Below are 14,195 nucleotides of genomic sequence, written 5' to 3' on the forward strand. Positions count from 1 at the left end.
AATCTAAATTTCTCACTGTTCTAAGGAAGTGTAACAGAAGCTGTAGGTTTGATGCCTATATTCTTCAGTATGCTAATGTATGCCAGATGTTCTGTCTCTTTAGGACTGTTAGTAAAGATTTCGCTGAAAGAGTCAAAAGTGACTTTGTTATCCATCACTGCTGCCAGTTGTCAGGAAATTTTACTGAATGGATTATAGCAAGTTTTCAAAGTTCCCAAACCACCAATAAAACAAGTTTTGCAAAAATTGTGAAATATACACTGACGGCAATGATCACTTAATTTTGAGTTGTAGATGAAGAAATTTTTGTGTGAAGGATGAAACAATTGTGCACTTCTATCATTTATAACTTGTGGACTGTCCTGGTGGTGGGGTCAACTTCTGAATTCCTACACTGCTTGGCTTTTTCAACTCATCTTTCAAACAATAAAAAACTGAGAACAATAGGCGCCAGTTACGGGCCTGCCTCTTTTCAAGTAATGTATGAGGATTATATCCTCAGATCCCCCCCCCCCCCCCCCCCCAACACACACACACACACACACACACACACACACACACACACACACACACACACACACACACACAAAAGGGTGGCCACTTACAACTAACCAGCGGAAACAACTTCTATGCCATCTTCATCCATGTCTAACTGAACTGTCACCATTATTATGACTATGTTTCAACTATGATGAGTAATGGCAAAAGCATATTTCCTTCTCAGCCATGAAACAGTACAGTACTACAGATTGTGATTAATTACCACCAAACACTACGACTTTGCTCAACATCCAACAATTTGGAATCCACTGTAAACACGGTTCTTTTCCATTTCCAGTTTTTCACACACAGTTTTGTGCACTAATTTGAGCTTCCCTCACATGTAACTGGCAGCCCCATATACATACATTTATTTCTTCAACAATCTCATTTGCAATGGTATTAATGGAGTAGTTGGAGTGTTTTTCATCAATGGTGATGTGTATATTTGTTAATCCAAAGTAAACGCTCTTCATAAAATTCAATTCTGGTCCATCCAACAGTCCAATCCTTTAAATGGATGTGGTTAACAAAAGCATGAGACACCATATTTACGCGACTGTAAGATGATGTTTTTTCCCCAAATTTGTCAACTGAAAAATACAGGTTTCTCCTAAATTTGAAAATTCTTGCTAAGGCCAAAGTTTTTACTTTGTGTTGTAGATTACTACAACAGTAATCTTATATTTACAGATGAAGCTTTGACCATTTATCATCCTGTGTGCACTTAATTTGAAGAATTCGTGAGGGTTGAAGGGCGAACAGTGACAGCAGCAGCTTGGCCGAGCATAAAGACAAATGCGGGGAGGGAATGGTGAGTGGAAACATTTCAAAGTGCTGTCAAACATGGGAATGTATACAATGGAACTTCACTTTTTATGAATATCTACTATGTTTAAACTGCAGTATCTCTGAATTCCTTTGTAGTCTGAACTGAATTGACTTCAAAATTGGATAAATACTCAACAACAGTATATATTTTTACAAGAGACACATTAATGCTAACAAAAATATGTTTGCACAGAACACTAGGAAAGTGACAACAAATGAAACACGAACTTCAACAACAGTGCTGCAGCTGCTTTGCTATACAGCACTGCTGACTTTCGAGGTTTGTTACAGTGTTGGATCTGGAGTGGTACAATTTCTGTCAAGTCAACTGTATAGAGCCAATGTATTGTTTTCATTCAGTTTGCTGATATCGTCAAGCACTTTAAGAATTGTAAATTATGGCAATTGATAAGGGACACAAATTACAGCTATGCATGTTGAGAAACACGCACCCACAAGTTCACGATTCACAACTGGTTCATATAGACAATACGATACTAATTTTAAGTTAATAGTGATTCTTGAAGCAGAGGGCACAAAGTAATGTGCAACAGGAACAAAATTTGGCATCACAGAAGCAAATAATAATAATAGGTGATTTCAGTTAAAGACAAACTTAAAGAACACGAGTTCTACACAACAAATTTTCACGTGGCCGAAGCAAAGAAGGTTACACAAATTGGAGCAACATGTTGCTCAGTACTTGGAAGAGAGATACATTGAAGGCATCCCAATTACTTGAGAAAATATCCGAATGAAGGCATTCGAGCTGTGTGTCATGTAATACAGAGCAAGTATTGGCTGCTGTGTGGGGATGATGTATAGAGCAAGGTTTACATTACAACGTAGAACAACGTTAGCTCAGTGACTTCCAGTGGCATTCAACGAAAAACTACTTGCTTTCAGTGTCATATTAACAATTTAAGGAAACGGCATGACTACTTGCTACGTCATATGATCAGTACAAATCAAAAACCTGTTTACTTTGATATGCTGTTAAGTATTAATGTTGATGTGAAGGGTGTTAAAAGTGTAATTAAGAAGCTCTGGCAATGAGAGAGACACAATTATACTGGCTACACTAGCAGATGGAAAGAAGCTCCTCTCATATGCAATTCTTCACAGGAAAACTATACCGAAAGAAAATCTGCCAGCAGGACTTCAAGAAAAGGAATGGATGACAAATGGGCTGGTGCTAGGTTCATTGAAGATTGCTAGGAATGGAATACTAGGCTCTTTGCTTAAGAGAAGGAATATGTTACACGCAGTTTTTTCCATTAGCCACCTCACCCAACCCAAAACTGGTAATAATTCTTGGCAGCATGATCCCACAATTTCAAGTAAGGGATTTTGTTGTGATACTTTTAAGGTTCACTTGCAACAGCTTTACAGTGTGTGGCTTCTTCAAGGAGGCAGTGAATCCTTACTATCTGGAGCAGAACCTCTATTCAGGATTCAAGAAAGTGCTGCATATCCAAAGATATGGATGGCTCAAAAGACTTCATGCTATGGGAAGAAGATCAGGAAGCAAGAAATGTCAATAGACTTGCAAATAAACATGTCGATGCCAGTGATTATGATTAAAAAGAGTGACACCACAATCAATTGGCTTAAATAGTAATGAAAATAAGGAAATCAATGTAAATATTGGTGCAAATCATATCTTTTAGTTTATAATATGTATTATGTTATCTTTTTAAGTACATATCAATAAAACACCATGAAATTTTGATTACCCAAAATATGTTACAGACAAAAAAATTATCAAGGAGCCTCTTAAGAAAAAGGGGGTCATCTTCATTTTCAGTCACCTTATGGTCAGGTAAATACTGCAATCTTTGTTTCACAGCTGCTGCTGTAATGGTCACTTCAGATGGGTATCAGCTTTTAACTGCCTGATACATCTCGTTGAAACTTTGTTTATAACTGCTCCAAAAATCACACACACTGATAGCAATTCCATTTGACAAAATTTTCTCCCATTTCACAGAAATTTACCTTCTTTAAATATTGAAATTTTGAATTACTCACCATGTGTGGTATCCTCTGTTGCAGCAATTGGATTTCTTCAAAACTATATACAGGCTGCTGGAAGTAAGGTAAGCCACCTTGGCTCATTATGTATTGTGGAGTACTAAGCATAGGAGGAACACCAGGAGGTATGTTAGGCACAACACTGCTCTTTCCAGTAATTAAAGACACACCTGTGGAAAATAATATCAACATGACAATAGCAAAAATCTAAATTTTAATTTTACAAACACACATTTATGCTTTTAGAAAAGTATACTGGAAACTAACCAGTTGAGCTGGTAACTTTGGTAGATGTGGTGTTTACAGTCTGGTTAGTACTAACCAGCCCCAAGGCTGGTGCTGCATTAACACTGGATGACAGACCACTGTTGGCAGTGGTTACATTTGTACTACTAAGGCTGGAGCTTGAAGTAGTAGTTGCATCATACTGAAAAAAGAAAAGAATAAAATATAGTCTTACACACACACACACACACACACACACACACAGGGGTTAACAAGTAATAGACAAAACTTTCATACCCAAACTAACTTTCATTATGTTCAGCAGTATTTGACAACTAACATACTGGAAACTTTGCTAATGATGCCTGAAATTACTAATTCTGCTACTTGCTATTTGTGATTGTCTGCTGCCCCTTATCCAGCAAAAGATTTTTATCTCTTCATACGAGTGTAGTTTCACTACAATGATTATCTTTTTTGTAAGGAAGATGTGAGTTTGTAAATACTTTAGGAGTAAAGAAGACAACTAACTCACTGGAAAGCAGAAGCATGAGTCATTGCCAGGTGCACACAAAAAAAAGGTCAGAAAACTTGCAATCCTATCTCAGGCTAGAGTGCAAATACACCCACAGAAGTGGCACCCACCCAACACAACTCTCAATCTACCCTAGTCCTCTTGCCAAACTGCACTCCTGGCATTGTAACCAACCTGCACTATGCAGGGACACAGGTGTGTGTGTGTGTGTGTGTGTGTGTGTGTGTGTGTAGGGGGGTTGGCGGTGGTGGCATGCATGGTGCCTGTCTACAACTGCTTGGAAAAGAATCACTCTAAAATCTAGAAAGTTCTCCGTCTTTTTTTTTTTGTGCACGCCCATCGCCGGCTCAATGCTTCGGCTTTTTGGAGAGTCGTCTTTACGTCTATAGTGTTTACATTTTACCTGAATGTTTCTACATAATTACAGATTTCAGCTTTTTATTTGCAAGGAAGTGTACAGTATTAACTTCCATTCTAAAATAGTTGCTACATTTAACAATGTAATTTAAACTGGAGAATTTCACAAAATTATGTTTTCATGGATTTTTAATCTTGTTAGAATTTATGTCAGTATCTTCAGTGATTGCACTTGGCATTTAAGGTATATTTCATTTCCTTCTGGTGGTTAAATTCTAACAAATATTTCTTTTGGAGGGGGGAAAAAGGTTTCTTTAGTCACCCATCAACAGAAAATTATTAAGAAAAATTAGTTATGAATTTCACAATCACTATCAAAATTAATAATATCTTTGGACTTGTCATTTCTACGTCTTATGAAGGATTTTTTACAGCAGAAACACATTTCTGTCTATGGATATGACAATAATACATCCATAAACAGTACACTCAATATCAAGATTGTCAACAGATGCTTCCAGGAATTAAACCCATCATGTATTACCCATATTGCAGTTCTCGATGAAACCTGACTCAATTTGATTTTCATCTAAAACGTCACTTCCCATTTTAAAGACACACTGTTCCTCAGGTGAAAATACACTATAACCTAGTGAAAGTACATTTTTTCCGTGTTAGGTGACAATATTCATTCCCTTGGAGCTATAAAACTTGTCAATCCATTTCAATGTTGAAGGCTTTATAATCGGGCCTAGAATTTCCCTGCACTTAAAAAAGAAAAAGTTTTGGAAAGATCTTTGATGAGTGGAAATATTGGCACTGCAAATTTTCGTATTACAAAAGTATAAACACGAATTCCACCAAATACCGCACATTAACTTTCAATACACATTAACTTTCAAAGCATTATAATCGAGATGGCAATGCACTTTGGTCAGCCAATCATAACTCATGTCACGTGATCTCGCGAGCCAGTGACAGCAGATATTCAGAGCATAGGACACACGATATAGTCAGCCAATAGCCAACATCATTGTTAAGTAGTGCAAACAATAAAGAGAAGTTAACAGTCTAAATTAATATACATACAGTAGAGCTCCAAGAAAAACTAAGCTTTCACATATAATATTGGTCGTCAAAATTTTTTTTGATTAAATTGCAGCAGCTGAATATTTCTAACAAGCACGATCATAAATTTCATTGCTGTGCACCAAACATTTTGTGGATTACCTGGTTGAATAAACATTCCATCAACCACTTTGAATTTTCCACAGAAAAGTAAATTACAGGAGAAACTGCTCAAAAACTCACTATGCATTTCTTATGGGTACTTATACTTTTGCCATATTTTTCATACTAAATATGAAAAACCTTGACACTTGGTCTTTTCTTTTTGGTGTGTGTTACCCCTTATGATATAACAAACACAAATTTGCCAGAAAAATTTAAAATAATGGTATAAGTGGCTGGTCTTCTGGAGCCGAATTTTTCTAAGCGGCTGGTCCTCAGTGTTCAGTTTTGAATGACAGTCTAACATTCTGTTATTTAAGAAATTCATCGCACATTCTCACATGTAACGTAATTCATCCTGCGTAAAAGGAAAACTACTCAAAGTAATGCTTCCCAAATCACAACTTGCAGTATTTTCCAGCAACCTGTTAGAAATGTAAACAGTTATGATGTCACATAGGTTGGGAAGTCTCCCCTGACTTGGGGTTCTGGGTAACTTTTCCAAGGTCTACCCCTTTTCCTAAACCTCATTGGTCCTTTTCCATCACCCCTCTTCGTTCCCCTTCAACCCTTCTGGCAGAAGGAGCCACTGGTTCTGTAAGACTGCAAACTGTAATATCTTTTTATATGTGTGTTTTTCTGCTGCCACTTGGTGAGCAGATTTTATTATTTATCACATTACATTACATAAAAACGATAAATATCAAGGTGGCACACCAAAAGCATCATATGCCCAAAATTTATTTACTATACATTACTGCAATAGCAAAACGCAGTAAGCAGCTGTGTAGCTGTCTTTGTCACTTGACCAACTGATGAACATTTCTTGCTGTGAACAGCCAATAAGAGAGACTTATTTCAACCAATCATGGTCAGCTTGTTTCATAGGTATACTCAACCTGCAGTGTACAGTTGCTGTAGTATTTGGTACTAGTTCGTAAAAAAATGGATTTCAAGACAAAATTGTGTTGTTGCAATCCATTTGAAGGAGGAGGTCACACAAGAACACACAAGAATTCAAGGAGTGGATGATAAAGAAAGTGTCCTAACCTAATGTTAGGTGGAACACTTTGCAGTGAAGGTAAGAAAGCATGTATAATGAAACCCATCAATCCCTGTAGATGTTTCCTCAGCAGTGCTAGATACTTCACAGAAAATTTAGGTGAATATGAAATAGCATCAGGTGACACTTGATTCTTTAAAGTATTGCCCTTCAGTATTTAGGTGAATCCCCTGTGAAGAAAAAGAGCTTCAGAGTAAAAGAAAGCACCCAACGCAAAAACCGAAAAATGTTGCTTCAGTGTTGGAGCATGCTTACATGGCACAACTGGAAAGAGAACACAGTGTGAGAAAACAGTTCAACGAGTTTGTGATTTTTTTTAATGTGATTATAAAGTAAGTCATGTGATGCAAGGAAGAAAAGACTGTCTGTGAAAGAAAATTGAATTAAAGTACATAAGCAGAAGCAGCTAGTGGTGAACAATCTTAAGGAATTATAAGCATATTTCAAAGGCACATACCCAAATGTAAATAATGGGATTCTCAACATTTTGAGAGATGCAATCAAAGCACTGTGTTCTTACAAATGGCAGTGGGGCCCAAGCAGTTTTAGTTCTCATTTCAGAATTTTAAGTAATTGTTGAAGGGTGTAAACTGAAAGTACTAATTAACTGTGAAGAACATACATTCATGTCATACAAGCACTGTGAATTATTTGTATATGCAATCTTACACTTCCAGTATGTTTATTAAGTGTGTGTCTCTATTGTTCAAGTGTGACAAGACTGACTGATTACCTATTTGAACTGTGTGGTACAAACTGCACTGACAAAATTACAAGTAAGTGGTGGTTAACAACAGGTAGGGTAGTTCTAGTGACTGTAACAAAATCAATAGAGGATTTCACTGAGGTATCAAGTGTACAACAGCTCCTACCACACTCATTTATCATCGAGCATCATTCACAGTTCTGTAAAATCAATACAGAAGAACTCTCACAGTACGTGAATATCTTGCTGTTTGTGATTTTGCAGAGAATGGCTCCTTCACCATTCAGGATGAAGCACAGAGATTTCAATGGAATAATTCACAGGTTACAATTAACCCATCTGTTGCAACAGTTGTTTCAGTGGGACAGAGAAAATAGTCCTCCTTGTGTCTCCATTATACATTAACTTCCCACCATAACAAAGATACTGTCAAGCTGAAGCAATGTTTCAAGAATACAAGAATAAGTCCAGGCACCCAGAAGTTTCATTGTATAATAACTTTTAACAAACATATAGTACAAACAAGGACATATTTTGCTTCTTTATTGAGCACAGATGAGACAGTGACTGTCCTGCTTCTTTAGTGAGCAGAGACGATACATGACTGTCATAGTGAATGAAATGCTGTTAACAGACATACATGGAGTTGTTGCCTGTATGTACAACAGTCATTGGTGGGTCTCACACGTGTTGCAGCTTATGAAGAAACAGGTGAAGTACGGACCAGTTTCTTGCATCCACAAGGACCATCTCCATCATTTGTGTTTCTTGCCAAACCTGACACTTCTATTATCAGAAGTGACATTCTCGCTAGAACCAGTGACACCAACTGGAAGGAGTTACAGTCTCCCTGCATCAGATCTGGTGAACATTAACTACTTAATTGGAGACTTGTGAGACAAGATTTTACCATATTTTATTACTTTTTCATTCAAGTTGTACTCCATGTGCTTCATAATACCACTACAATAATATAATACATATTTTTGTACAACATTACTTATCAATTGAAATTTTTAATAATTTGGGTTTCATATTTATATGCTATCTTCTGCATTTTGACAACATACTGATACGGTCGGAAAAATTTTTCGGGCATGATACCTTTGGTGTGCCATCTTGATGTTTACCGTGTTACACATTGGAACAATACATTTTTTTTTTTCAATAAACCAAAGATGTAGTGTTTTGAGACATTCAAGTTCAAATTGTGAAGTCAATGATATAGAATGTGAAAATTCTTGGAAACCTGCCATGTTGCATATCAATGTAAAGATCTACTTATGAGCTTTTCAACAATACAAGTTTCATTGCTATATATGGACTACAACCAGAATTATAGTCACTTATGTTCAGGCACACACATGTAATTTTCACACAATTTGCAAACTACACGGACCTGTAACTATCTTCACAACTGTCATAAAGCTCTGCAAATTGAGTTTCCATCTCTTACCTAGATCATTGAATGCAACAAATATGAAAGAAATCTGAAATGGTTAGGTTGAAAATGTCACTTTCTACATTGGATTGACATGGAATTACTCATTTTATTAATTTCTGTTTATACCAACTATACTGAATTGAGAAAATATTTGAGTCCTTTACGTGCGTAATTGCTGGTTGGGTAATTTCCACCTGATATATTAATTTTCTGCAGCTGAGAAAGTCATTTGGAAATGTATGTAAAGATTAATTTATGCATTACAATTAATTTCCTTATGCATTCACAAACATAAGCAAATATTTGTGCTGCATCTGTAATAATATGCATCATCTGTAATACTGTTTACAATTTTGTCTCCTTAGTGTAATAACTTTTTATTATAATTGCTTTTTTTAGCTTTAAAAATGGTTCAAATGGCTCTGAGCACTATGGGACTTAACATCTGTGGTCATTAGTCCCCTAGAACATTCGTTGTTGTGGTCTTCAGTCCTGAGACTGGTTTGATGCAGCTCTCCATGCTACTCTATCCTGTGCAAGCTTCTTCATCTCCCAGTACCTACTGCAACCTACATCCTTCTGAATCTGCTTAGTGTATTCATCTCTGGGTCTCCCCCTACGATTTTTACCCTCCACGCTGCCCTCCAATACTAAATTGGTGATCCCTTGATGCCTCAGAACATGTCCTACCAACCGATTCCTTCTTCTCGTCAAGTTGTGCCACAAACTTCTCTTCTCCCCAATCCTATTCAATACTTCCTCATTAGTTATGTGATCTACCCATCTAATCTTCAGCATTCTTCTGTAGCACCACATTTCGAAAGCTCCTATTCTCTTCTTGTCCAAACTATTTACCGTCCATGATTCACTTCCATACATGGCTACACTCCATACAAATACTTTCAGAAATAACTTCCTGACACTTAAATCTATACTCGATGTTAACAAATTTCTCTTCTTCAGAAACGCTTTCCTCGCCATTGCCTGTCTACATTTTATATCCTCTCTACTTCGACCATCATCTGTTATTTTGCTCCCCAAATAGCAAAATTCCTTTACTACTGTAAGTGTCTCATTTCCTAATCTAATACCCTCAACATCACCCGACTTAATTCGACTACATTCCATTATTCTCGTTTTGTTTTTGTTGATGTTCATCTTATATCCTCCCTTCAAGACACCATCCATTCCGTTCAACTGCTCTTCCAAGTCCTTTGCTGTCTCTGACAGAATTACAATGTCATCGGTGAACCTCAAAGTTTTTATTTCTTCTCCATGGATTTTAATACCTACCCCAAATTTTTCTTTTGTTTCCTTTACTGCTTGCTCAATATACAGATTGAATAACATCGGGGAGAGGCTACAACCCTGTCTCACTCCCTTCCCGACCACTGCTTCCCTTTCATACCCCTCGACTCTTATAACTGCCATCTGGTTTCTGTACAAATTGTAAATAGCCTTTCGCTCCCTGTATTTTACCCCTGCCACCTTTAGAATTTGAAAGAGAGTATTCCAGTCAACATTGTCAAAAGCTTTCTCTAAGTCTACAAATGCTAGAAACGTAGGTTTGCCTTTCCTTAATCTTTCTTCTAAGATAAGTCGTAAGGTCAGTATTGCCTCACGTGTTCCAGTATTTCTACGGAATCCAAACTGATCTTCCCCGAGGTCGGCTTCTACTAGTTTTTCCATTCGTCTGTAAAGAATTCGTGTTAGTATTTTGCAGCTGTGGCTTATTAAACTGATTGTTCGGTAATTTTCACATCTGTCAACACCTGCTTTCTTTGGGATTGGAATTATTATATTCTTCTTGAAGTCTGAGGGTATTTCGGCTGTTTCATACATCTTGCTCACCAGATGGTAGAGTTTTGTCAGGACTGGCTCTCCCAAGGCCGTCAGTAGTTCTAATGGAATGTTGTCTACTCCGGGGGCCTTGTTTCGACTCAGGGCTTTCAGTGCTCTGGCGAACTCTTCACGCAGTATCGTATCTCCCATTTCATCTTCATCTACATCCTCTTCTATTTCCATAATATTGTCCTCAAGTGCATCACCCTTGTATAGACCCTCTACATACTCCTTCCACCTTTCTGCTTTCCCTTCTTTGCTTAGAACTGGGTTTCCATCTGAGCTCTTGATATTCATACAAGTGGTTCTCTTATCTCCAAAAGTCTCTTTAATTTTCCTGTAGGCAGTATCTATCTTACCCCTAGTGAGATACGCCTCTACATCCTTACATTTGTCCTCTAGCCATCCCTGCTTAGCCATTTTGCACTTCCTGTCGATCTCATTTTTGAGACGTTTGTGTTCCTTTTTGCCTGCTTCATTTACTGCATTTTTATATTTTCTTCTTTCATCAATTAAATTCAATATTTCTTCTGTTACCCAAGGATTTCTACTAGCCCTCGTCTTTTTACCTACTTGATCCTCTGCTGCCTTCACTACTTCATCCCTCAAAGCTACCCATTCTTCTTCTACTGTACTTCTTTCCCCCATTCCTGTCAATTGTTCCCTTATGCTCTCCCTGAAACCCTGTACAACCTCTGGTTCTTTCAGTTTATCCAGGTCCCATCTCCTTAAATTCCCACGTTTTTGCAGTTTCTTCAGTTTTAATCTACAGGTCATAACCAATAGATTGTGGTCAGAGTCCACATCTGCCCCTGGAAATGTCTTGCAATTTAAAACCTGGTTCCTAAATCTCTGTCTTACCATTATATAATTTATCTGATACCTTTTAGTGTCTCCAGGGTTCTTCCATGTATACAACCTTCTATCATGATTCTTAAACCAAGTGTTAGCTATGATTAAGTTGTGCTCTGTGCAAAATTCTACCAGGCGGCTTCCTCTTTCATTTCTTAGCCCCAATCCATATTCACCTACTACGTTTCCTTCACTCCCTTTTCCTACACTCGAATTCCAGTCACCAATGACTATCAAATTTTCGTCTCCCTTCACTGTCTGAATAATTTCTTTTATTTCATCATACATTTCTTCAATTTCTTCGTCATCTGCAGAGCTAGTTGGCATATAAACTTGTACTACTGTAGTAGGTGTGGGCTTCGTATCTATCTTGGCCACAATAATGCGTTCACTATGCTGTTTGTAGTAGCTTACCCGCATTCCTATTTTCCTATTCATTATTAAACCTACTCCTGCATTACCCCTATTTGACTTTGTGTTTATAACCCTGTAGTCACCTGACCAGAAGTCTTGTTCCTCCTGCCACTGAACTTCACTAATTCCCACTATATCTAACTTTAACCTATCCATTTCCCTTTTTAAATTTTCTAACCTACCTGCCCGATTAAGGGATCTGACATTCCACGCTCCGATCCGTAGAACGCCAGTTTTCTTTCTGCTGATAACGACATCCTCTTGAGTAGTCCCCTAGAACTTAGAACTAGTTAAACCTAGCTAACCTAAGGACATCACACACATCCATGCCCGTGGCAGGATTCGAACCTGCGACCGTAGCATTTTAGCTTTATTCAGTTTGCATAGGCACTGACATTGTTATGTTCTATGCTTTAAGGAAAAATTTGATTACTTATTTAAGGTTCTCAGATTAGTTTTATAGTTTGTACTTGAAAATGTATGGACTAATTTATACTTTACTATTTATTACCATGTTACTAGATTTAAAGTTTGGCAATATCAATATTGTTAGCATTCTAATTGCAACCAATGTATTATTCAGTATTTTTTGTGTTCTTAATTATGGTTTATGCTCTGATGCTTGTAAAAATTGTGTCTGTGAGATACAGTTTTATTAATACAAACGTGATACACTCTCCCACCTCACACGCAGCTATAAGTGAAAAGAGGAACTGTGTATCAGTAGTAATGCAAAATTTTCTGACTGTACTCTTTTTAACAATTCTGTACTTAACCATATGCACTAGTGCATGTAAGGCCGAACTGCAAATGGCTGTGCATGTATGTTTCGTAGATACCTGATCTGCTTTTGGCTATATGAGGTTTTTTTATTGTCTATTATTACTGTTGCTCTCACACTTACTATTAATTCGTGCATATGACATTTTTGTCGTGTCCACCAGTGACCAAGCAATGTATAAAAATTATAAATAAATGATTTCCATGTTATACTATTTACAAGGATGATGTATCTACAACCACTGGAAGTAATCACGGTCTTACTGAGAAAATACTACATTCATTGCAATTGTGGAGACTTTTATATTTTGGCTTCCATTTAATTCTAGTGTATTATCCATTTATAGTTGCACCTGAGCACGAGCAGCTACTCGGAACTAGATTGTAGTGCTTTATGAAGTACTTATTTTAAAGCAACTGCCTAACTGAAATATTGTTCTTTAAATTTACCCAAGGTTGTGGATCCTACAAAGTGACCTTTCACAATATCTTATAAAATTCTGCTGTTCTGCGCAGGGAGGGAAAACATATGCCCGCGCACGCTCGCACTGTCTTTCATACATTTTAGCAAGCCAGTAAAGATACATCAATCATAATGTTCCAGATCTTCATTTATGATTATTTGATAAGTTAAGCAAAGGTAAAACACCACGTCTGCAAAACCTATGGCGAAAACTTACTAGAACCTGAATGAGTACTACTGTTGTTTAGTCGTGCATGCCTCATCACTGTCTCTTAGTCATGTTTTTGCTGTAACTACCAATTTTGTGTGTGCACTACTTCATAGTTTGTGCATGGACTTTGCGCTCGATTCAGCCACTGGAGGCCACCCAGCCTGCTGGCTGTGCCCCTGTTGGAACTAATGTCTACATAGGGCAGAGCACAAGACTCCACAAGGCACTTTTGTATTGCTAATTGTATTGTACCTCTTCTTTCATGTGTTTGTACTGTTCAAGCAATAAAGTACAGCGTTCTTGGGTTAGAACACTTTGGCAACTAATACTTCAGTCATTGGTTCTCTGAGTTTAATTTCCATTGAGGCAGTGCTTAAATCTCTTCCCGAGAAACAGCAGGCACTGACAGTTGCTATTTCTAGTTTAACAACTACAATGGCACAACCTGCAGCTCCGCCAACAACGTATCTGCCACCATTCCCTGCGTATAGCAATGCAGCAGAAGACTTGGACACTTAATACAAAAGCGACTGCGGCAACATTTCCAGGCACTTGGGGTAATAGACAAACTTGTGCAAAGAACCTTTTTTGTCATGGATTTCACCTCATATTTATCAGATGTGTCAGCTCACCCCCCCTTACAAGAATCTGAAAGTCTTTCTTTTGAT

At 37.5% G+C, this 14,195-nt stretch overlaps 1 protein-coding gene across 1 annotated transcript in view; it reads right to left on the reverse strand.

The window, feature by feature from the left end:
• The window catches only part of LOC126189023 (protein lingerer), a 133,544-nt gene that overhangs the window by 55,476 nt on the left and 63,873 nt on the right, over positions 1-14,195 (reverse strand). Inside the window, 2 exon segments of the mRNA XM_049930846.1 lie at positions 3,403-3,575; positions 3,673-3,832. Of these exon segments, the coding sequence (XP_049786803.1) occupies positions 3,403-3,575; positions 3,673-3,832 (333 nt within the window).

This window comes from Schistocerca cancellata, chromosome 5 (genome assembly GCF_023864275.1).
Source record: "Schistocerca cancellata isolate TAMUIC-IGC-003103 chromosome 5, iqSchCanc2.1, whole genome shotgun sequence".
Classification (NCBI taxonomy): domain Eukaryota; kingdom Metazoa; phylum Arthropoda; class Insecta; order Orthoptera; family Acrididae; genus Schistocerca; species Schistocerca cancellata.